This window comes from Sorex fumeus, unplaced genomic scaffold, assembly GCF_029834395.1.
Source record: "Sorex fumeus unplaced genomic scaffold, SorFum_2.1 ptg000111l, whole genome shotgun sequence".
Classification (NCBI taxonomy): Eukaryota; Metazoa; Chordata; class Mammalia; order Eulipotyphla; family Soricidae; genus Sorex; species Sorex fumeus.
This window is the reverse complement of record NW_026606168.1, coordinates 3,507,870-3,533,053: the sequence shown is the minus strand read 5'-3', so window position 1 is coordinate 3,533,053 and position 25,184 is coordinate 3,507,870. Positions and strand designations below refer to the sequence as shown.

The 25,184-nt window shown below is 40.6% G+C and overlaps 1 protein-coding gene across 1 annotated transcript; it reads left to right on the top strand.

The window, feature by feature from the left end:
• Nucleotides 1-2,356: 2,356 nt before the first annotated feature.
• On the top strand, nt 2,357-24,645 carry GATM (glycine amidinotransferase). The gene is made up of 9 exons (XM_056135360.1): nt 2,357-2,527; nt 4,180-4,398; nt 14,134-14,329; nt 16,226-16,416; nt 16,735-16,872; nt 17,001-17,165; nt 18,154-18,217; nt 19,135-19,251; nt 23,597-24,645. The coding sequence occupies exons 1-9, from the start codon at nt 2,459-2,461 to the stop codon at nt 23,707-23,709; spliced, it is 1,272 nt and encodes a 423-aa protein (XP_055991335.1). The 5' UTR covers nt 2,357-2,458; the 3' UTR covers nt 23,710-24,645.
• The last annotated feature ends 539 nt before the right edge of the window (nt 24,646-25,184 follow it).

Below are 25,184 nucleotides of genomic sequence, written 5' to 3'. Positions count from 1 at the left end.
GCAGGAGGCCCATGTTTGAAACCCTGCAACTCTTGGTCTCCTGAGTACCACCAGGAGCATCCCCTCGCCTCCTAAGCAATGTCAGATGTGGCACCCAAACACAAAAATAAACAATAAGTTATGGACCTAGAAGGAAAGTGTAAGGGAAGGTGCAACGCCTTAGGGCACCTGCCTTTCAGCCATGTGGTCTAGAGTTCAATTCCCCACTGTTCCCACATTCACTAAGGCCAATTATGAGAACTGTGCTCTTTTTTTCAGGGGGGCACACCTGGCAATGCTCAAGGGTTACTCCTGGCTCTGAACTCAGGAATCACTCCTGGTGGCACAGGGGACCATATGGGATGCCAGGGATCACACACAGTTGGCAGCATGCAAGGCTTGTACCCTACCCACTGTGCTATCGCTCAAGCCCAGCTATGCTGTCTGCTATCCCCCAGAGTTCCAAGAGATTTCTGGCTGTACCACATGTGTGTGAGCACTGTAAAAGGGTGTTGGAGATGACTCAAAGTGTTAGTGTGCATTCTTTACATTTGGGAGCCTTGGGTTGAATCACTGGCCCCTTCTACTGCCAGGAATGATCCCGGCTCCAAGCACAGAGCTGAAGTTAGCCCCTAAGCACCACAGGATATGGTCCCCTATCAAACAAAGAAAAAAGATGTGACTCCCAGCAAGTACAACTACATAAAGATAGACGAGAATCATGGAAGTGAGACCTCTGGTGAGCATGTATGTGAACTCCATGGTGACCCCCAAACCTCACAACCATGACTGTGAGCCTCAACTTACAGTGCTTACCCCAGAGGGCACAGGAGCAAGCACCATAAATAAAGGAGCACAAAGTGCAGTGAACACCACTCTCAGTGTGTGAGCACTGCAATGTGCTGTGTCACCCCTGCTACCACTACAGTGGGGCAACTCCTGGTCAACCACACAACAAGGAAGGGAAGGGAGAGAGGGGAGTGATGGAAAAATATTAAATAGTTGATAGTTGGAAATGATGACTCTGAATGAGAACTGAGTGCCAGGGGGGCTGCTGCTGTGACATGCCTGTGCGCGTGTGTTCGGTGGCCCTGAGCCACCTCCCTACCTCCCCACTTCACCAGGGCTCCCCAACAGAGACACAGAGAGATGGGGGATAATCTTTCAGTATCTGTATTGCAAACCATAATGCCCCAAAGGAGAGAGAGAGGAGAGGGAGTGGGCTTGCTGTACAGGCAGACTGGGGGTGGGGGTAGAAGGAGGGAATTTGGGGACATTGGTGATGGAAAGTGTACACAATGAAGGGAGGGTGTTGGAACATTGCATAATTGAAACTCAATCATGAACAACTTTGTAACTGTGTATCTCATGATGATTCAATAAAAAAGAAAAAGAAAAGAAAAATGGGAACAAAAGAAAATTAAATAGTCACATAAGTAGTCACATATTTTATAAGTATAAAAATAAATGGTCAAGTTCCTCTGTCCCTTTCCTGCTTAGGAATAGAAATATAAACTGAATCTGGTACTAGTGGACTCTGGTTTTGCATGAATCCAGCATTCAAGACTTTGCACTATTAGAGAAATACTTTGCTAATAAATGCAACCTAATCAACTTGAAACAAAAAGTTAAATACCTGAAATGGGAAGAGAAGAAAATAATCTTCCCTTATTTTCCATCACACTTTTATCTTCATTTTCATCATTGTGTTTCTTAAGCCAGGGCACAAGGCTAAAGACTATTGTTCTAGGTAAGTGTTCCAAAGGAGCCCCAACACAGCAGCCAAGTGCTGACCCAGAGGAAGCCTATGTCCCAGACTCAGACCACTCCACTAGCAACCTGATGGTGTGGTCCAAGAAGCCACCAACCCTTTAGAATGAGGGGCTGGGAGCTGGGAACGTAACTTAGCAGCAGTATTTGCTTTATATTGAGGCCCTGGATTCCATTCCTGAAACAGAAGAAAAAACTTAGGAGGAAGAGGGGCGGTGCACACAGCACAGAGATAAATATAAGCATTTTATACATATATTTTATATGTATACCATACGCAGTATATATATAGTAATTGATTCAGTACTTATTAGAGCATATATAGATTATGTAATGTCATATCTATAGACTATTACGTTGACTTCTACGTCGGGACTGCACTCGCGGACCAGGCCGGGCTCAGCAGGAAGCAGCAGATGCCAGCGGATGCCACTGACAAGCTAAAATTGGGAGATGCTTTCGGCTCTACCCCCTCCCCTCCTCCCCCGGCGCCGCAGTTCCTAATTCGGGGTGGCCCGGCGCGTGGGCCCAGCCACCTGTTCCCGGCAGCCAATGGGGCGCGCGGGGGGCGGCCGGGCGGGGCTAGGCTTACAAAAGGCCGCCGTCCGCGCACCCCCACACCGCGCTCCGAGCCCGCTCGCGGGAGGCTCTAAGGGACGAGGCGCGGCGCCGGGGACATTCCGCTCGTGGACCAGCGGGGCGCGGAGCGATGCTGCGGGTGCGGTGCCTGCGCGGCGGGAGCCGCGGCGCCGAGGCGGTGCACTACATCGGGTCTCGGGTGAGTGGTCGCCCCCCTCCCCGGCTCCCCCTCGCGTCCCCCACTCTGAGCTCTGCCAGAAATGCAAGACAAAGACCCTTCTGGCACCCCTGGGAAGCTCGGTTGCAGCAGCCTTTGCAGGCGGCCTGGAGCTACGCGGGGTCTCCGGGAAGGGGTGCGTGAGTTGAGACCGGTGCGTGCTGCGGATTCGGGGGTCGTGGAGGCCCGGGAGAAGCGGGAGGGAGGCGCCGCCCTGCCCAGCCGGACCCCGGCTTGCTCCCGGGAGTTTCCTCCGCAAGGCTGTGCGGGCAGGGACGTAGAGAGAGTCTTTTTATACAAGAGTGGCGTTTGCATCGGGATCCAGGGCACTGGCTGGGCAACTTTTCGGGAAATAGGTGAGGAGACGCAGCGGGAATCCGGAGAGGAGAGGAGCGAGCAGGCGCACTCCAAGTGTAACATGGAGTCCCGGGTCTCGAGAATATTTGGATCGAGTCGGGCGTGAGCGCAGTCAGGACCAGTTTCCCTCTGCTCCCGGCAAGTGAGCGCGCGCCGTCCTGCAGACCCTCCCTGGCTCCTGGAACAAGAGTCGCCGAGCGTTTTGACTTCCCCAGCAGCTTTAGAACAGCTGTCCGTCTGAATTTGGTTGCAACCCTGGTTCCCGTCCTGCCTCTTCCTAAGGCTTAACAGAAGTCGATAGAGCTTTTGGGGTTGAGGTTGACTCAGGGGCGGGGTGTATGTGGAGTTGGGGGGGGGTCAGGGAGTGGGGAGAAACTCCTTCCAGAGTTCGACTTTTTATGGAACGACGTGTGCAGTTTGGAAAAGACTCTTTTGCTAAGTTCTTAGGTCATCTTTCTCTTTGTTTAAACATCTGCAAGGGTTAATTCTTTTCTTGGCCAAAGTACCTTGAACCATCTGTAAAGCGAGCCCAGGGCCACTGCTGGCGCTTGGTCAAGGACCTACACTTGGTCGCTCTTGGAATTAAAGTGCCAAAGAGTGCGAAGTTTATGTGTGTGAGCAATGAAACTTTGGAGGTGGGTATTCTGGAAGATAATAAGATTCTTTACAGCGTCTGTACTTGCTTTGGGATGGGGATCTAATATTGGTAAAATATTAATAACCTTTGCTTCTGAAGGGGAAAGGAGGGTCTCTGTCATCTCAGTTTGGTAGAGAGACAGGGAGCAGGTGGGTGCGGGTTTTCAGGGAAGGGGGAAGCCCATCCACTGCAGAGCAGTTGTTTGAATTGTGATTGCAGAAAGCCATCCTGAGATGTAAGTGGGGTTATAGTGGTTGGGAATTAAATTTTTAGGGGGCGATTTTAAAGAGATAGGCCAACTGGTAACACAATAGACAAAAAGACATAAATGAACAAGAAGATAGAACTCTTATTTGTGCAAAGCTATATAGTCTAAAAGATTAGAGCAAGGGCCAGAGTGTACAAAGACTACAGCAGGAAGGTTTGCCTTGCTCAGGGATAACGCCCCCCCCCCCCCCCCCAAGACCTCCAGGAGTAATCCCAGAGCATACAGGAGTAAACCTTGGGCACCACTGGGTGTGACCCCCCAAAAGAACCCCAAAATAAAATAGTAAGAGCACATGCTTAGAACATGTGGGTCCTGAAGTAAATAATCTTTTCTTTGTTCTATTTCTACAAAATAATCTTTTCTTTGTTTAAGCTTGGAAGAACCTTAACAGGATGGGTGCAGCGAACTTTCCAGAGCACCCAGGCAGCTGCAGCGTCTCCCCAGAACTCCTGTGCAGCTGATGACAAGGTCACAGAACCTGTGCCCAAGAACTGCCCTGTGTCTTCTTACAACGAATGGGACCCACTGGAGGAAGTGATCGTGGGCCGAGCAGAAAATGCCTGCGTTCCACCATTCACCGTGGAGGTGAAGGTAAAGCCGGGATATTTTCATCCTGAAATGTACCCATACGCCATGCTGCTTGCTGTTTGGCTTCTCCTCCCACTTGCCTCTGTTAACTATCTACAACTTAGCTTACTTCAGACCTCCCAGCTCCAACTGCTGAGTGTTGATTTTAAGTTACCTTACTGAAAATATCCATGGTATGTCATATTGTTTTCAACCATGATGCCTTATTTGGAGTTCTAAGGGATCTTTTCTGGGAGTATATGCTGTCTATTCCTTCCATCTTCTTCTTTCATTATCTGTAGTTTCACTCTTACCCTCTTCTCTGAACTATTTTGTTTTTGGGTCACAGCAGGTGGTACTCAGGGCTTACTCCTGGCTCAGTACTGAGGGATCAATCCTGGAGAGCTTGGAGGACTACATGGTGTGCTGGGAATTGAACCCAAGTCAGCTACATGCAAGGAAAATGTTCTGCCTACTATGCTATCACTCTGATCTCCTCTGAACTACTCTTTTTTTTAAAGTTGCAAGCACCTTTAGTTACAGATTTTGCAAACCATCACAAGTAGAGATTCATTATAGGCAAAATATGATTAATAAAATGGTAACAAGTAGAACTAAGTACTTAGGTGGGAATTTATCTGTCTTAAGAATGAGGTGTGATTTTGTAAGGATATCAAAATTTTAAAAGTTATGCAAAAGAGAGGGACAGACATAGAAAGATTGCATTCATCTGGGGAACATAAAGTAACAAAATAGGAGACTAACACCCAAGAACAGCCGAGATAAATACCAGGAGGTTTATTCTATGGCTTGGAGGCCAGCCGCATACTCCAGGGGTAAAGGCAGCTCAGATAGAGAAGGGAGCACCAAATAAAGGGTGTTGGGAAGATCCACCCAGGATGGGAGATGCGTGCTGAAAGCAGACTATAGACCGAACATGATTGTCACTCAATTCCTCTTTTGCAAACCACAGCACCCAAAAGGAGAGAGAGAACAAAAGGGAATGCCCTGCCACAGAGGCAGGGTGGGATGGGGAATGGGGGGTGGGAGGGATACTGGGATTAGTGGTGGTGGAGAATGGGCACTGGTGGAGGGATGTGTACTCGATCATTGTATAATCGAAACCCAAGCACAAAAATTTGTAAGTCTACAACTGTACCTTATGGTGTTTCACTAATAAAAAATTGAAAAAATATATACATTTAAAAAAGTTATGCAAATTACATTACATACAAATTTGAGTTAATTATACAATTTTTAGCACTTAATGTCCATTTATTTATTTATTTATTTTTTAACTATTCTTAACTTTTTCTTCCATTCTGGTTCCAATCTGGCCCTGAACATGTTGGACTCCTAAATGGACTTTGCCATCCGACCTCATGCTTATCAGATCTTGAGTTTCAACTGCTAAACTGGACCCATCTTTATTTATTTCTGGTTTTAGCATACCTATTTATTCATGCTATAACACTGACAAATTATCTTCCATTCTTTCATCAGTCATCCTCCACTTCCATTCTACAAAATCCAACAAGTCTTTCAAAAATAAATTTTGCTTCCAATATTGTGCTGAAGTGAGGGCTTCACCTGTTGCCTGGGCTATTGCAGTGAACTCCTAACTGTTGTCCCATTTACCCTTCCCTATAAACAATCTTCCAGCTTTGATTAGTGCTTTTTTAAAAAACAGAATGGGATCTTATAATTTATCCTACTCTTGCCACTTCTCTGTTTTGTGACATCTTCCTACTCAGGATACAGTTCACCTAGGATTCTAGAGCCTTTAACAATGAGGCTTGTCTTCCTTTTCTATAATTCTCATTTCAAAACTATCATTCATCTCAGATGATAGTTTTGAATTTTAACCAGATTTCTATGACAAATTGATGTATGCTCATTTCTGTTTAATATTCTACCCAAGGTCCCAGCAGACTTTAAAGGTAAAGATATAAGCAACTGTAGTGTCACCCTCTGCAAAACTCATTCTCATCTGTGACATTTTTGGTGGCCAGGGCCTCTAGATATTGATATTCAGGTCCTGTGAACAAAAAGCCCCAGGTCAAAAGGAGTGAGGGCCAGGGATACAGTAGATCATTACTCAGCAGTAGACCAGTTGTCTTGCATGTGTGAGGACCTGGGTTCAAGCCATGGCACCAAAAAAAAAAAACCCATAAAGAAGTGACATCTATATTCGAGACAATGCTTAAACTTCCACTATCACTGTCACTGTCACTGTCCTCCCATTGTTCATCGATTTGCTCGAGTGGGCCCAGTAACGTCTCCATTGTGACAATTGTTACTGTGTTTGGCATATCGAATACCTCATGGGTAGCTTGCCAGGCTTTGCCGTTAGGGCGAGATACTCTTGGTAGCTTGCCGGGCTCTCTGAGAGGGGAGGAGGAATCGAACTCCGGCTAGCCATGTTGGCCTCTTGCAAGGCAAACACCCTACCCACTGTGCTATCGCTCCAAACCCAGCTTCCACTATAATAGGATATAAATATTTCCTTCAGTGTACTTAAATTCTCTTTGAATATTCACATCTTTGTGATGTGAAATAAAAAATAAGTCCTATTTTATCACTGTCATCATCACCAGAAATGTTGCCCACCATCCCACCCCAACTCCAGAGGCATTAGCACAAAAAACTTATATGCTATTTAGAATAACACTGTTCACATAGAAATGAAGACTTGATAGTAAGTAGCTTGTGCCAAACAACTATAAAGACAGTTGAAACACCAGCAGTGCTAAAGGGAAAATAGTGACCAAGTGCTGGTGAGTTAAGAAGTCTGGAGACACATAATTCTTTAGTTGAACCTTGAAGACAAAGAAATCTAAAAATAATTTCCTCTAATTGCTCTAAAATTGCTTTTCATTCTGATATATTTATTTGAGGGGAGGAAGTTGGACCACACCTGGCAGTGGTTAGAGGTTTCAACTACCTTAATCCCTGTACTATCTCTCTAACCACTTAGTTCTGACATTTGAAAAACAGGCTAATTTTTATACAGTCAACATATAAAATAGCATGATCTTCTGAAGTCTATTTTGAAAAAGTACAATCCCCTACTCATTTTAAGTGGCTAAAGTTATAATTTCAAAGTAAGACAATAGTTTGTATTTTCAACTTTCTTATAAAATGATTGACTTTATTTTGTTTTATTTTATTTTTGTAATGCTGGGGTTCAAACCCAGGGCTTTGAGCATGTGTGGCAAGTGCTCTACCACTGAGCTACATACATCATAGGCCCCAAATGACTGACTTTTAACCAGTATGATTGTATGGATTCAGAATTTTCAGGTTTTTAGCTTTGAGTTCTTGTTGCTTGATTTATGGCTTTAATCTTTGTAATTGCATAGCTTTGTGGAAAGTGTACCAGGTTGAAACAAATTGAATTAGGTATCTGATAAAAGCTCAGCTAATTGGTTATTTGACTTTATATAAGATTTCAAAAATTCCTGGACCTTTATAAGATGAAGATCTTAGGAGGTCTGTTAACTACCCAACAAGACAAAATATGAAGGTAAAAGGCTGGGGTATGCCTTGGATTCAATATCTGGCATTGAAAAAAAAGAGAGGTTACATGTGAACTATTTTAAAGGACAAAAATACAACTTTTTATAGTTATATGGATCCAATTTGCCATTTGCACTACAAAAGTACATTTGGTATGCAGTGATTATAGATTACATAATAAACTAACCTGAAGAATTATTGTTTATGCCATCAATTAATCAAGTGATTTCGGCCATGTGCCACATAGTAAACTAGGTATCAAGGGAGAGGAAAGTAAATCTAAGATATGCATGATTTGTAGAAGGCAAGATTTTAGCTTCTAGTTGACAGATATAAATGACAGATATATATTAAATGATATGGAAACAATTAAAGATAATACACATTATTTACAGGCAATCAGAGTATAAAATATGTTGGAAGCATAAATGCTAGAGAAATTTTTTGACATTGCTAGGGATTGCTTGTGCTAGAGAAATTTTATGGGAATAACATAGTTGTTAGGAAGGCTAATTTTCAAAAAACTATGACTTTTTAGTCTCTAAATATAGAGAATATTCTTTTTTATTTTTCAAATATAGTGAATATTCTTTTTTTATTTTTCTCTTCTATAAAGTAAGAAGGACCAGTGACAGTGTGAAACACCATAAGATAGAATTAGACTTACACACTCTTTTGATTATGTTTCAGTCATACATACAATGGTCCAGTACCCATCCCTCCACTAGTGCCAATTCTCCACTACCAATGTTCCCAGTTTCCCTCCCGCCACCCCCCTCCACCCCCCTCTGTGGCAGGCACATTCTCTTTTACTCTCTCTCACTCTCTCCTTTTGGGTGTTATGGTTTGCAATACAGGCAGTAAGTGGCCATCATGTTCGCTCTATAGTCTACTTTCAGCATACATCTTCCATCCCAAGTGAGGCCTCCAAGCATCCTTTGGTGGTCCATTCTCTATTTCATCTGCCTTTTCCCACAGCATATGAGGCCAGCTTCCAAGCCATGGAGGAATCTCCTGGCCCTTATCCCTACTATTCTTGTGTGTTAGTCTCCCATTATGTTACTTTATATTCCACAAATGAGTGCAGTTATTCAATGTCTGTCCCTCTCTTTCTGACTCATTTCACTTAACATGATATTCTCCATGTCAGTCCACTTACATGCAAATTTCATGATTTCATCTTTTCTAACAGCTGCATAGTATTCCATTGTGTAGATGAACCAGAGTTTCTTTAACCAGACATCTGTTCTTGGGCATCCGGGTTTTTTCCATATTCTGGCTATTGTAAATAGTGCTGCAGTAAACATACAAGTGCAAAGAACCTTTTAAAAACTACGAAGTCATTCCAGGTTAATATAAGTCTGCAGCTGGATAAATAAGAAGCTTCTATTGAGATTTTCTTAGCCATTCCCAAGACAGTATTTAAGCTAAATGAACTGAGTGCAAGAACACCTGGGTTCAAGATCCAGTACTGCATAATATTCTTGCATATCCAGGAGCAGCCTCTGGGTACAAGCTAGGAAGAGCCCCTGAGCACTATAAGGTTGAACTCTCTGACCCTAATTCTCCCTTCCCAATAAACAAAGTAAACACAGCTTTAAAAATTCATTTAGCAACCCCTCCTGAAGTATTTTAGGCTCTGAAAGTTTCTAGGAATGAGCCATATCTCTGCAACAAATTATTTAAAACATCATATGCTAAGCATTTAATGTAATTTTTAAATCTTCAAGACACTTGGTAAATGATTGCTAACTCAGTTATCAGGGTTATAAAGAAAGCGTGAATAATTTTCAATTATCTCTTGTAAAGTGTATGTGTCCTAATCATTTGGACTTTATCCAACCTTAGCCAGAATACAAGATCGACAAGGAAACTTAACACTTGCTCAAATAACATTTTACTCCCAGTAAAGTTTGCTTTTATATTTTATCAAGACAAGCTTTAGTTTGCACAACTAGTGACACAGGATGCTTTGGAATGTGTCTGGCAACTCGAACTGTGCAGAGTTATGCATCTGGCATAGTCCAGTGTTAAATTTTCAAAGGCTTCTTGTCCTTTTAGTGGACTGTAAAGATGTGCCTGGCATGAGAAGGAAGTGGTGAATGGATGAGTAGTGCCAGGATGTGTCTGAGAGGAATATAAAGAGTCACTTTTACCCTCTTTCTGATTGCTGCTGCAGTACTTCCTAAAATAGAAAACAATGCAATTATTTTCTTTGGTTTTGTTTTTTAAAAGAATGGATTGTTTTTTAAAAGTATCAAAATGTTAAAACTGATAATTTTGTCATGGTCCAGAAATCAAGCCTATTGTTTATTTATAGATATTCAAAAGAAAAATGACTAAAGAATAGTAAAAGTAAAGTAAAGGCCCTCCCGTTGATCGTTGATTTGCTCGAGCGGGCCCAGTAACGTCTCCATTGGAGACTTTGTTGTTACTGTGTCTGGCATATCGAATACTCTCGGTAGCTTGCCGGGCTCTCCGAGAGGGGCGGAGGAATCGAACTCGGGTCGGCCATGTTGGCTGCGTGCAAGGCAGATGCCCTACCTGCTGTGCTATCACTCCAGCCCTGACTAAAGAATAATTTTTTAAAAACCAATTTTATATAAAATTAATGTAAATTTGTATTGACAATTATGCTATTTACAACAGCATAAGTGACAGTATGCATTTGTTATAAAAGTAATGAAAGGTCATTGACAAATTCAGAATGAAATATGTAGAAAATACACTATTATTGAAATTCATTTCCTTAACAATTTGAATAATCTTATATGCTGATTTGGTGCAACTATAGGAGAACTTCAAAAGACTTTTTTGTTGTTGTTACAATCTCATGTTGAATATCAGGTCTGATTTGGAAGAAACACCATCAAACCTAGAGATTTCTGTAGAGAAACTACAAGGCATTCATTACATTATAAAGAATTCATTCTTTTATAAACCTACTTTTCTCCTTTTATTTTCTTATTTATTTATTTATTTATTTATTTATTGATTTTCTAACACCCATCCCTTCAGTCGTGGATATTTCCCACCACCAATGTTTCCCACCACCAGTGTCCCCAGTTTCCCTCTTCACCCACCTTCACCTTTTGTTCAGTATTCCAAATCTTGATTTAGCCTTGGGAGGTTATAGGAATCCAGAAATGTATCCATTTCTTCGAGGTTCTCTTGTTTTGTGGCCTAAGGATTCTCAAAGTAATCTCTGATAATCCTTTGAATTTCTGTGATTTCTGTTGTGATGTTCCCTCTTTCATTTCTGATTCAGTTTATTAGGGTTCTCTCTCTCTCATTATTTTTTAATGTAGGAGTATTGCTAATTATTTCTCTCATTCTTATTATTCTTTCTCTCTCTCCCTGTATATTCTAGCCCCCTCTCTTCCATTTCATCCTTCAAAGCCAGTATTTCCATGCTGAATTTAGTCTCGTTGATCTATCAAGAGGTGACAAAGCAGTGTTGAAGTCAGTCTCCAACCACTATGTGCTGCTACCAATGTGCTCCTTGAAGTCTATTAGCAGCTGTTTCAAGTATTTTGCTGGTCTCTCAATGGATGCATATACATCTAGGAGTGTAATTTCTTTCTGATTTATATATCTCTTGATAATAAAGAAATGAGCTTCACTGTCTCTTGTAACCTTTTTCAGCCTAAAACCTATGCTGTTTAATACTATTATGACCACCCTAGCTTTTTTAAAGGGAGTTGTTTGCTTAAAGAATTGTTTTTCAAAGTTTTCAAGCTTTAAGTCTGTGTTTGCTCTGACTTTCAACTGTGTTTCTTGTAGGCAGCAGAATGTTGAATTCAATTTTTAATCCATCTAATCTGTTTTGCCACCTTGCTTTTGTACCATTGACATCAAGAGAGATTATTGTCATGGGGTTTTGTGCCATCTTTCTTTAAAGGACTGTTGTGTTTGTGGGATTTGTCTTAGTAGACCCTAAAGTTTTTCTTTCAAGATTTTTTTTGAGTCTATGAAGTTTCTGAGTTGTTTATTCATTAACTTGTGTATCATTCTTCAAATCTGAATGAGAGTCTAGCTGAGTAGAATATTCATGGTGAAGCCTCCATTTCGGTAAGTTTTTAAATTATATCCCACCATTGTCCTCAGGCCTAGAGGATTTCATTCAATAGGTCTGCGGTAAATCAAAGTGGTGTTCCCTTGTATGTAATATCTTTCTTTGATCTTGCTGCTTTCATTACTATACCTCTATGATGTTCATCATTCTAATTAGGATATGCCTTGGAGTCTTATTATTAGGTTCTCTTTTAGCTGGTATCTTTGGGCTTCTTGGATCAAATGCCTACATCCTCAAATTCTGAGAATTTTTAGCAATGACGTCTTGAACTGTTACCATCTCATTGGGATTGCTTCCCTGTCCCTCTAGGACTTCAATGATTCTTATGTTGGTACTCTGAATTCATCCCACAGTTCTCTGTTCTGGCCTTGAGTTATTTTGAGGACTTTCTCCATTTTTTGCTGTTCCCTGTAGGTTTTCTATATCTTATCCTCAAGCTCTCTGATTCTGTATTCAGCTGTTGTTATTGTACTGTTAAGGGCACCCATTGAGTTTTTCATTTCATCTACAGAATTTATGATTAATGCCATTTCTGTTTGCAATTTTCTTGTTTCTGCTCTCATTTCCTTCTGTATTTTATTGGCTGTTTGTCCCACTGTCTCTTTCCTATCCTCCTGTATTTTATTGAATGTCCATTCCACTGTTTGAGCTCATTAAACATCCTCACTATTTCATCTCTGAATTCTTTATCAGAGAGAATATGTATGAGGGCATTCCCTGTTGAGGCTTCAGGGGTCTTATCTTTCTCCACTCCTCGTGGTGGGTTTCTGAGCTGTTTCACCAAGGTTCCTACGGTTCTCTGGAGGCAGTTCTTTCTAATATGCTATCAGTGTCCCTCTCTTCACTACCTGGGAGGAATATGGGGGAGTTTGGTGGGTGGTGGTCTCTTCTTTACCAGAATAGGATATGGTGGGGGAAATTAACTAGTGGCCGTGTGACCAGCTGCCACTCTGAAAAAACACTCTCACCTGTGGAACTATCACGATTTAGGGCTGTGCAGCTGCCATTATGGTAGATTCTGTGTCCTAAACTGCCTCCATCTTGCTGGCCCCCAGGAAAACTAATGAATAATTTTGATAAAGATCTAACAATCAACTTCTGTATAGGACCAGATAATAAATATATCAGACTTTATAGACCCTAAATCTTGTGAGCAATTAATTAACTCTCAAATCTACCATTTTAGTGCAACCACCACTGTAAAAAACATGTACATTTATGAATATCCGTTCCACTATTTCTTTGAGTTTATTATACATCTTCACTATTTTGTCTCTGAATTCTTTATCAGAGAGAATATGTTTGTGGGAAGTGTATTTCACCACAAAACTTTATTTACCAAAACAGGCAGGGGGTCATATTTTGCCCATGGACTTGAGTTTGTCAAGTCCTGATTTAAACCTTCACAAGCTACTCTCGTATTTGATATATTCAGATGCCCTGCATGTAGCTCGAGATGGAGCACTTGCTTTGTACAATGTGACCCTGGGTTGAATTCTCAGAACCCTCTATCCCTCCCCGCACCACATACATCACTACCACCACCACCAACATCACCAACACCACCACTACCACCAAACCAAAACATCCTATTATTCAGATTCTTATTCCTTATCCAACAGACTAAGCCTAACTATTGAACAAAATGCAGGCCTCCTTCTGTATGCTTACTATTTATCATATTGAGGCAAAAATACAAGTTAGAGGGGACTGGAGAGATAGTACAGTGAGCAGTATATTTGCCTTGCTTGCAGCCAACCCAGGTTTAGTCTGTGACAACCTATATGGTTCCCCAAAGCATTGCTAGGAGTGATCCCTGAATGCAAAGCCAGGAATAAGCCCTGAGCACCACTGAGTATGGCCTCCTCTCAAAACAAGAAAAATTACACAAGAGGATCCAGACTCATCTGAGAGCAGACACAGTGTGAAGGGCACCAAGTGACCTAAGATAAAGTTTAATCCCCAAACATCATGAAATGTCGAGTACTTTGTGCAATATTGCTCATCAGTCAGTGTGCTTGGTGCTAGGGATGAATACTGGACATAATGCGGTTTTAGTCTCAGTTCCACTAAGCCATAGAGACCATTCGGGCTGAGTCACTGCCTGTGATTCTACCATGAGTTGTATTTTTCTCCTATAAGCATTGGATTTCCCTTGTTTCTAGGCCAATACCTATGAAAAGTACTGGCCATTTTACCAGAAGCATGGAGGCCATTATTTTCCCAAAGATCATTTGAAAAAGGCTGTTGCTGAAATTGAAGAAATGTGCAATATTTTAAAAATGGAAGGAGTGACAGTGAGGAGGCCTGACCCCATAGACTGGTCAATGAAGTATAAAACTCCTGACTTTGAGTCTACAGGTAAGTGATATCATATACTTCAATTGCTAGTGTTTCATTTTTCATTTCTTTCTTAATATATATGGTAAAACCCCAATAATTTCTCAGAGATTCTTTTAATAATTCTTCATAACTTTAAAGATTATCTACTGTAAAGGGATATTGCTCAGTGGTAGAGCAAGTGCCTTCCATGTCTGAGCTCAATCCTTGGCTACTCAAAACAAAACAAAACAGGGGCTAGAGCAATAATACAGTAGATAGGGCCTTGCACATGACTGACCTGGGTTCTATCCTCAGCATCACATATGGTCTCCTGAGCAAAGCCAAGAATAATTCCTGAGTATAGAGCAAGAAAAAGCCCTAAGCATTGCTGTGTGTGATCCAAAAACCAAAAAAGGAAAATAAACACAAAAGAAAAAAAAGGGGAATACTCAGAAAAGTTTGTTTCTTTTGAAGATGGCTGGAGCGATAGCACAGCGGGTAGGGCGTTTGCCTTGCACGCAGCCAACATGGCCGACCCGAGTTCGATTCCTCTGCCCCTCTTGGCGAGCCCGGCAAGCTACCGAGAGTATTCGATATGCCAGACACAGTAACAACAAAGTCTCCAATGGAGACGTTACTGGGCCTGCTCGAGCAAATCGATGATCAACGGGAGGGCCTTTTAAGATATATAAATTATATTTCGTTATTTATATAAAATCTTTATGAAAGCAATTTTCTAAACTTTACAGACATTTCTCTAAATGAAATGAATAAAGAATTCCATTTCATTTTTCTAAAAAACAAAATATTCTCTTTTATTATTCTCATTTTATTTTATTCTCATTCTATTATTAACTGACATTGCTATAAAATTGTTCTTGTGTCTGAGCTCAGTGTACTTATTGTTCTAGAAGTGATCCTTGGCTAAATTTTTATATTGTGAAACTGATCTTCCCTGAAGAACTCTGCTTCTATGTTGCCAGAAATCTTACAAAAGGTGAAAACCTGGTGATTCAAGAGCTCTTTGATCAGGATCTTACTGCTTCATTTTTCTATTTTCTTCTGTTGCTTAGTTTCACCATCCCTGCAAAGAATTCATGCTAACACTCGAATATGTATCAGCCCTATTTTTCCATGTGCATATAATCTTACATACATACACAAACATAGGTTTTCTGTCAGTATGCTTTTTTTTTTTTTTTGCATTTTGGGTCACACCCAGGGATGCACAGGGTCACTCCTGGCTTTGCACTCAGGAATTAAGGAATTACACCTGGCGGTGCTGGGGGAACCATATGGGATGCTGGGAATCAAATCCGGGTCGGCCGCGTGTAAGGCAAACGCCCTACCCACTGTGCTATTGCTCCAGCCCCAGTATGTGTGTTTTAAACAAGATAGCACAGCAGATAGGGCGTTTGCCTTGCACGCAGCCAACATGGCCGACCTGAGTTCGATTCCTCTGCTCCTCTCGGAGAGCCCGGCAAGCTACCAAGAGTATCTTGCCCGCACGGCAAAAGCCTGGCAAGCTGTCCATGATGTATTCGATATGCTAAACACAGAAATAACAAAGTCTCACAATGGAGACGTTACTGGGCCCGCTCAAGAAAATCAATGAACAACGGGAGGACAGTGACAGTGACAGTGATGGGTTATATTGAAACCTATTTGGGTAGTTGTGAGGGAAGAGAGAGGGAGAAGTACACATTCAAGAGAAAGAACAAAGACTCTCTAAAGTAGAAATAGGCAAAGAAACACCAAGACAACGCCCCCCCCCCCCAAATTATGTATTTAAGAGCAAACACGGGCTTGAAGAGGAAGCCTTGGTCCCTTTTAAACTAAAAAAAAGGGAAAAAAAAGGAACATATCAATCATGATGTTCCAAGACTTCCTTGCCCTGGAAATCTCAGCATTACTGGATTTTTTTTTGTCTGACAGGTTTATATGCTGCAATGCCTCGAGACATCCTGATAGTTGTGGGGAATGAGATTATCGAGGCGCCCATGGCCTGGCGTGCTCGCTTCTTTGAGTACCGTGCATATCGCTCAATTATCAAAGACTACTTCCACCGTGGAGCCAAGTGGACAACGGCTCCTAAACCCACCATGGCTGATAAGCTTTATGACCAGGTAAGTCCCTAATTACACATAAGCTTATTAGTGACTTTTAAAGCTGACCCAGAGACTGAGACATTCTCTGATAATCTTCTCCTTAATAAGCATTCAGAAATTAAGAGCATACTCTTACAAAATGATTGTTTTGTGATGAAAATTAAGAGTGAAATTGTGATAACATAAGTTTACATCTTCCCGCAGATATATTTTAATCTAGAAAAGAGTAGTAGTATTTTGGACAATAATGATTTGAATTCATTTTCTTAGTCATAAATGCCCTGTGAATAATTTTCACACAAACCAATACATTGTGTTTATTCTTGTTCCAATTAGGAGTACCCCATTCATTCTGTAGAAGACAGACACAAATTGGCCGCTCAGGGAAAGTTTGTAACAACTGAGTACGAACCATGCTTTGATGCTGCTGACTTCATTAGAGCTGGAAGAGATATTTTTGCACAGAGAAGCCAGGTTGATCAAAGTTGCCTCTAACTTCATGTTTTGTCATTGTATTTTTGTTTCCAAATTAAAATCATTTCATGGTTAATGTTTGTATTCTGCATTGAACTAACTAGATTTCATCTTCCTTTAATTTGCAGGTTACAAACTACTTGGGCATTGAATGGATGCGTAGGCATCTCGCTCCAGACTACAGAGTGCATATCATCTCCTTTAAAGATCCCAATCCAATGCATATTGATGCAACTTTCAATATCATTGGACCTGGTCTTGTGCTTTCCAACCCTGACAGACCATGTCATCAGGTCAGAGAAGTCTTAGGAGTTCTGAAAAGCAAGAGTCTAGCAATGGGTGATTTTAGCCCTTTAATTTTAAGCTCTTTCATGGTTTCTAACATTTCTAAATGGTTCAGAATAACAAATTTAGCAAAGCTGGACATTATTATAATCAAGCATTGAATAATTCACAGTATAATTTATACATGATACCCTGAACTCACAAATAAGTAATGCTGCCATGATACTTGGTGTGATGCTTGGACTTTGGCTGTCTGTTGCCATAGATGCAGGTCTGGACATCTGTGGGTATTTTTATCAGATAGAGTCGTAGCGTCTCATAACTTGCAGCCAAGATCCTATAGGAGCTCAAGTGCAAACACAATGATCTCTGCATGTCTGGGGCAGTGGTGTCTCTTTCCCACTCCAGTGGATCAGACCCCTCTTGGCCAGCCCATCACTGAAGAAAAAAACAGAGCCCCCCCCACCCCCGCCTTTTTTGTCTGCACAGTCTATCCCATTACTTGCAGTTTCCTACTTCTGCCTATTGCCTCTACTTCTTGTTAAGTGGTAATTGATATGGGGTTATTTGCTAGGTGGCACAACAGTGTTTTGTTTTGTTTGGGGGGCACATCCAGAGGTTTTCAGGTCTTATTCCTGGCTCTTCATTCAAGGATCAGGGGACCATATGGAGTGCTAGGGGTTGAAACTGGGTCAGCTATGTGTAAGGCAAGTGCCCTGCCCTCTCTACTATCACGCCAGCCCCTGTAGAACACCTTCTAAAAAGCACTATTCTATCATGTCTTCCTTAACTTCTAGCCCATATAGTTAAACCCATGGGTCAAGAGGACATATTCACTTCATTTTAATATAATTTTTGGTACTCTTAAGTGGATATGTGAAACTAGGGACAGTTAGGGCATGAAGGGCAATGATAGAACTACATTACTAATATTAAGGATGGTAATAATAATACACATATGGATTTAATCTCTCTTTTTGTGTTCTGATCATGCAGATTGATCTTTTCAAGAAGGCAGGATGGACCATAGTTACTCCGCCAATACCAGTAATCCCAGATGGTATGTTTGCTTTTATACACTCAGAGGCTCATATGATTATTTTTATTTTATTTGTATGTTTTGGGCTCTTGGCTCATATTGGGCAGTGCTTAGAGACTACTCTTTTCTAAGTGCTGGAGGTGAAGAGGGTCACTCCTGGTGGTGCTCTGGGACCATGTGATACCAGAGATCAAACCTAGGTCTTCTGCATATGCTCCAGCCTATTGAGCTATTTCTCTGGCCCTTGACATGATTATTTCAGTGAATAAAAACCTTTCACCTATTGACAGTAGCCCAAATTTTAGTAATTTAGAGATAATTTCCCCAGTAAGCTTTAGAGTAGTGCTTTAGATACAGGTACTAGAACAAGGCTACCCTTAAATTTGCAAACTGTCCTTTCATAAAAATTAAAATGAGAAGATAAAGTAACATTAAAACATTATTTCAGGGGCTGGAGAGATAGCACAGCGGGTAGGGCGTTTGCCTTGCATGCGGCCAACCCGGCTTCGATTCCCAGCATCCCATATGGTTCCTTGAGCACCGCCAGGAGTAACTCCTGAGTGCAGAGCCAGGAGTAACCCCTGTGCATCGCCAGGTGTGACCCAAAAAGAAAAATAAATAAATAAATTTTAAAAATTATTTCATAAAACATAAATTGTCTTTTTTTTGTGTAGTACCAGAGGTTAAATCCAGGTCTTACATATACAAGATAAATATGCATACCTTTGATCTACCTTTTAAAAATGCCTTTTAAAAAACTAAACAAGGTGAAATAAAGGTGTGTGATGAGTGTAAACTGACATGTATAGATAAAGCATCCTAAGACAGAAAGAGATTTTCATGGGGAGAGAGTTGTTGAAAAAATTGAACTTTAATTTTTCTTAGCTGGAAAATTATTGCTTTAAACAAAAAGGATTTAACCTTTGTTGCTGTTTTAGATCACCCACTCTGGATGTCATCCAAATGGCTTTCTATGAATGTTTTGATGCTAGATGAAAAGCGGGTTATGGTGGATGCCAATGAAGTCCCAATTCAAAAGATGTTTGAAAAGCTAGGTATGTACCGTAAGTCAAATGTGTTATACATGAAGATATTAAATGACAAGAACTGAAGAAAGACATTGTGGTTGGATGTTTAGTATATTCAATTCAATGTCTTTTCCCTTTAGAGGTACCAAGTTGTGATTGTAGATGGACAATATTTTTGTTTTCTCTAGTCCGAACTTCAAAAGGTTGAAAATGCATCCATTCTCTTTAGATATCACTTCGCAGGTTTGTCTGTGATACCTGATCTCCTGGTGGGAGAACTCCCCCTTGAGATAAGCATAGATTATTAGCCTTTCCCCAAATCACAAATGGCTGAGGTTCTTTAAAAGTAACTTCTAATATACAGTTTAAGGATTACAGGAATATAGATACAAAAGTGGAATATACATGTGATAAATTATAAATTATAATTATAAAGGCCCTCCCGTTGATCATCAACTTGCTCGAGCAGGCCCAGTAATGTCTCCATTGGAGACTTTGTTGTTACTGTGTTTGGCATATCGAATACGTCATGGGGAGCTTGCCAGGCCCTGCCATGCGGGCAAGATACTCTCAGTAGCTTGCCGGGCCCTCCAAGAAGGGTGGAGGAATCGAACTCGGGTCGGCCATGTTAGCTGCGTACAAGGCAAACGCCCTACCGCTGTGCTATCGCTCAATACAGTGAACAAAGAAATGAAGTCTAGTTGTCAGAAGTCATTCAACTTTGAGCTAAAAACACACACAGAACTGGTTTAATCGGCTGGGACTTTGCTTATCCTTATATTCAAATTTCAGACAGGTTATTCAAATACTATTGGGAAAAGTTAAAGAAAAAAATTTTCACAGGGCTATTACCAAGAGGCAGAAGAATGTATATTTATCACTCTTAACATACTTGACATTTTCTAAGTGTCAAAATAAAAATCCCACAAAAGATCCTCCAGCAGCATACGTGCTGAAACCGAGTCATGTTTTGATTTATGTCTTATGCTTTCGATTTTATCTAAAGGAAATTATTCATCCTTCTGACTAATGTAGTATCAATATTAAAAGGATTGGCCTGTCAGTATTAGAATGAGCTCAATCTCGTGATTTGACCCCCCTAATGCTAAACCATTTTTTTTTCAGTTTTCATTAAATACCAAGTGAATTTCTTGGGTTCTGTTTCTTTGTTCATTAAGATATTTTCTTAATTTGAGATTATAATTTGGAAGACTGTAGTACATTCCTACCATACATAAAGCCCTGGATTAGATCACCAGCACTGCATGGCCCCCATGTAGTGGGTATAAATCTGAAGGCCCCAGGCACTGTTAAGGATTCCATACACAACCCAAAAAGATTTTGTCTTACCTTAAAATATTGTTAAGTACTGCCTATATGATATATAATGACATTTTCAACAGCACTTTTAAAAAAATTGCTGTGGAGGTCACACCCAAAGGTTCTCAGTTTGTTGGCGCTGGAAAAGGGGTGGGACATACTATGCCAGGATCAAACCCAAGACTTTCCACCTATGGAGCCACTTAACCACACCCCTGACCCCTTAAGTAAAATCTTATTAGACAAGAAATTCTTAAAGCAAATTTTCACTAAAACAACAAAATTATCTCCATTTCAGGATTAATATAGTTCAAGCTATCTGATATCTTTCTATCAGGAAATAATGTGGTTTATTTTTTAAATTTTAATTTAGATTTTAAAAATTATAGTTGAGGCAATAGAAGAATATTATTCAAGTTTATAGTACTTATGCAAAAGTTACTGCATATCTCTGCCACCACAGTTCCCAAACCCTTTCCCCATGACCCCCCATGCAGTATTTCATCCCTACCATTCATCACCCCTTTATTTGTTGCCTGCTACAATTTTAGTACATACTTTTACTTCTCTTAGCACCACCCGTGCACTCAAGACCCTCTCCCGTGTTCCACTTATTTCCAGTCAACTTTCCTGTACCCTTCCTTTCCTCCCTCCCCCCCCGCCACCAAATCTGGCTCTTTCAGATCTGAAATATGTTCATGTTTAAAAGCCCACTCCTTATCCCAAATCCACTTCTGACCTTGTCCAAATGCTATTCATATTCTTCTGTTCCCTTCTCAGTCTCATTTTCTCAGAAAAGTTATTTTTAAGGACTCCCAATGACTACCTCCCGTTTTAACTAAACCAGTGGATCTGCTACTAAAGGCCATCTTTCCTCTTAATATGAGTCTCTTGAGGGAACAGAATAGATTTTCTTTTTTAAGACCCTATATGTTATATCATCTCATGCCACAGAGACTGGCACACATCATAAAGAAGAACCAGTGGATGTGGAGAGAAAGGGACTCTCATTCACTGCTGGTGGGAATGCCGATTGGTCCAGCCTTTCTGGAAGACAATATAGACTTCCTCAAAAAACTAGAAATTGTGCTTCTATGTGATCCAGCAATTCCACTCCTGTGAATACACCCCAGGAGGCCCAAAATCACAATGCAGAAAACCCATCTGTACTCCTGTGATTATTGCAGCACTATTCACAATAGCCAGAATCTGGGAAAAAACCCAAGTGCCCAAGAACAGATGAGTGGATAAAGAAACTATGGTACTTATCTATCTTTACAATGGAACACTACACAGCTGTTAAGAAAAATGAAACCGTGACATTTGCTTATACATAGATGGACATGAAGAGGACTATGCTGAGTGAAATGAATCAGTGAGAGAGTGACAAACAGAATGATCATACTCATTTGCAGGATATTAATAAAAACCCCAGAATATGAGAATAATACCCAAAGCCAGTAGATACAAGGGCAAGGAGGACTGGTCCATGGTTGGAAGCTTGCCACAAAGGGGCAGGGGAGAGTGCGGTTAGGACAGAGAAAGGATCACTGTAACAATGAAGTTGAAAATGATCACTCTGAACAAGAACTGAAAGGAAGGTAAAGTGATACTCCTGATACCCTTCCAGTAACAGTACTGCAATCCACAGTGTCTAAAAGGAGAAGCAGGCTGCAGGGGTAGGCGGAAGAACATTGCTGATGGGAAATCTACACTTTTGCAGGAATGTATGTATGACTGAATCTCAGTCATGAGCATTCTGTAACTGTGTATCTTAGAGTAATTCAATTAGAAAAAATTTAAACCCTGTATGCCAAGCACAACATTTAATACCATTGATTAATTAGGTCAAACAAAATCATAACCACATCAGCACAAGTAGTGCTGGTTGGAACTAATGGTCTGAATAGTTTTGGTACCTGTATGACCATATGACCGAGCTTTAAAATATGAGGTCTAATAAAGATAAACCTGAAGGTAAATCCTGATAGATTCTGATACATCATTCTGTTTACAAGTGAGGATGTAAAGTTTTCAGGTTGATTAAAGTATGCCTTCCCTACTAAATTAACAAGATCAAATTTAAGAGTCTAAAAAAGCCATCAGAACATAATTTCAAAAGACTTGAGCTTTTGAACTGGAGCGATAGCACAGCAGGTAGGGTGTTTGCCTTGCATGCAGCTGACCTGGGTTTGGTTCCCAGCATCCCATATATCCCCTGAACACCGCCAGGAGTAATTCCTGAGTGCAGAGCCAGGAGTAACCCTTGTGCAATGCCAGGTGTGACACAATAAAAAAAAAAATTTTTTAAAGACTTGAGCTTTCAATTTTGATTATTTTTTTATCATTTGACAAAAATATCTGCTCATACAACCTATGGGCTTATGAATTGCCAGTAGCACAAAGGAGACTTCGAAGCTTCTACTGAATTGGTTGCATATTAGCAGTTGAAGATGATATGGAATGATATAGCACAGCGGTAGGGTGTTTGCGTTGCTCGCCACCGACCCAACCGACCTGGGTTCAATTCTTCCGCCCCTCTCAGAGAGCTCGGCAAGCTACCGAGAGTATCTCGCCTACACGACGAAGCCTGGCAAGCTCCCCATATCATATTCGATATGCCAAACACAGTAACAACAAGTCTCAGAATTGGGATGTTACTGGGCCCACTCGAGCAAATTCATGAACAACGGGAGGAGAGTGACAGACAGTGGCCAGTGGTAAAATAAAACTATCCTCAACTGGTGTTAATAGAGAGGCTGGCACCAAAGGATTCTGTAGCTTGTTTTTGTTTGGTTGGTTTTTTGTTTGGTTCGGTGTGGGGTTTTTTTGGGCATCACACCCGTGGGTTATTCTGGGCTCTGCATTCAGAAATCACCCCCTGGAGGCACTCAGGGGACCCTATTGGATGCCAGAAATTGAACCTGGGTTGGACTTGTGAAAGGTGAGTAACCTACCAGAAATACTATTGCTCTGGCCCCTGTAGATTGTTTTATGTAGGAGAATCTTTCCCTGAGTCCATTTAACTGGCCACATACCTCTCTTATTGCAGGTATCAATACCATAAAGGTGAATATCCGCAGTGCCAACTCACTGGGAGGAGGTTTCCACTGCTGGACCTGTGATATTCGGCGTCGAGGCACCCTGCAGTCCTACTTTGACTGATCAGGCCTGATGGGGTCTGTGGCTTGGCGTCAAATAGATCTAGTATACATAGGGACAAAGTTCACTCTCCTGCTTTAAAAAAATGCATGAACTGTAGTGCTTTAAACAATCATATCCTTAACAGGAGTCTTCAACCTGGTTTGTTTTTACTATTTTCTTCAATGTAAGGAAAATTACTTGCGCTGCAGATTATTCTGACCTCCTAAATTTATTTACTGCTTGGCTTCAAGTGTAAAAACTTGATAAATATGTATCAAGATAGAAAATAGTCATTTGAGTAACTTGGCCGCTAATATTTAACTATCTACCTCTGTTTTTAATTATCTTTCCAAAAGGCAGCTTGAAATATTGGTCCTAATCTTAATTTTTCCTCCTTTTGCCAGACTTGTGAATGTTTATATCATTCCTTTTTTCTAAATGAAAGAAAGGCTTAGAACATATACAGCTCTTAAAGTAGAACCAGCTCATTGTCTCTTTTTCTAATAAGAAATTGGGGTAATTTAAAATTTTTGCCTTTAAAAAAGTAACTTAGACTATGCAAACATTAAGTAAATTTTCCATAAATGTTTTTAATGTTCTTATCATTGGTTACATTTACTACTAAAACCTTTTCATACAACTTACCTCATTTCAATTTTTCACCTCTTTTTCTTCTCTTTCAAGAACTTGACAAAAATGTTTTATGCATTAGAATATAACTATCAATTCCCATCCCTAAATTTCAGTGTTCATTAGCTAATAGAGAGACTGCATCTTTGATAATCTAGGATTTGTATACAAGATGGCAGATTATGTAAAGCAAAACTTTTAAAGTATTAAAAAAACTAATGGAAGTAAAATATAAATTGCCATAATTAAAAAACCTACATAAAATAATTTAAGGTTGGATAATGGACATGTATTTTTATTCTAATAAAATTTTGTGTTATAGAATTATTTTATTAAGAGTTTATCATTTTTCTAGTAAGTAAATTATGGTAATAGCTCTTGTGATAGAATTATAATGATCTGAAATAATCCATGTATTTATCCCTATTTAAATCCCTATTTAAAGTCCTTATATCCAGAAACACTTACCAAACATAGGTGTTTTTTTTTTAATCTATCCCCATCCACTAATAACACCCATGGACTGTGTGTGGTGGAATTCCACCTTCTCACTAGACCTTATCTTGAGTTCCAGGTCTTGCTCCCAACTGTCCTCCACATTATCTGGATGTCAGGTGTTTTGCAGACTCGACACAATATTACCACTGACTCCTCTGACCAAGCCACATGAGACACCTCCCTTTTCCTCATCTCATCTTGCTTGTCCCTTTCACTGGCTATTCTTCTTGTCACAATGAATAACTCATGAATGACTAAGACCTTTAACTTAAGATCCTGCTGTGGATATGTGCTTTGGTTCAAAATGTGGAGAGAACAGACCCTGCCTGGTCTGTAGCACTGTTGTTATCAGGTGTCCTTACTTATCT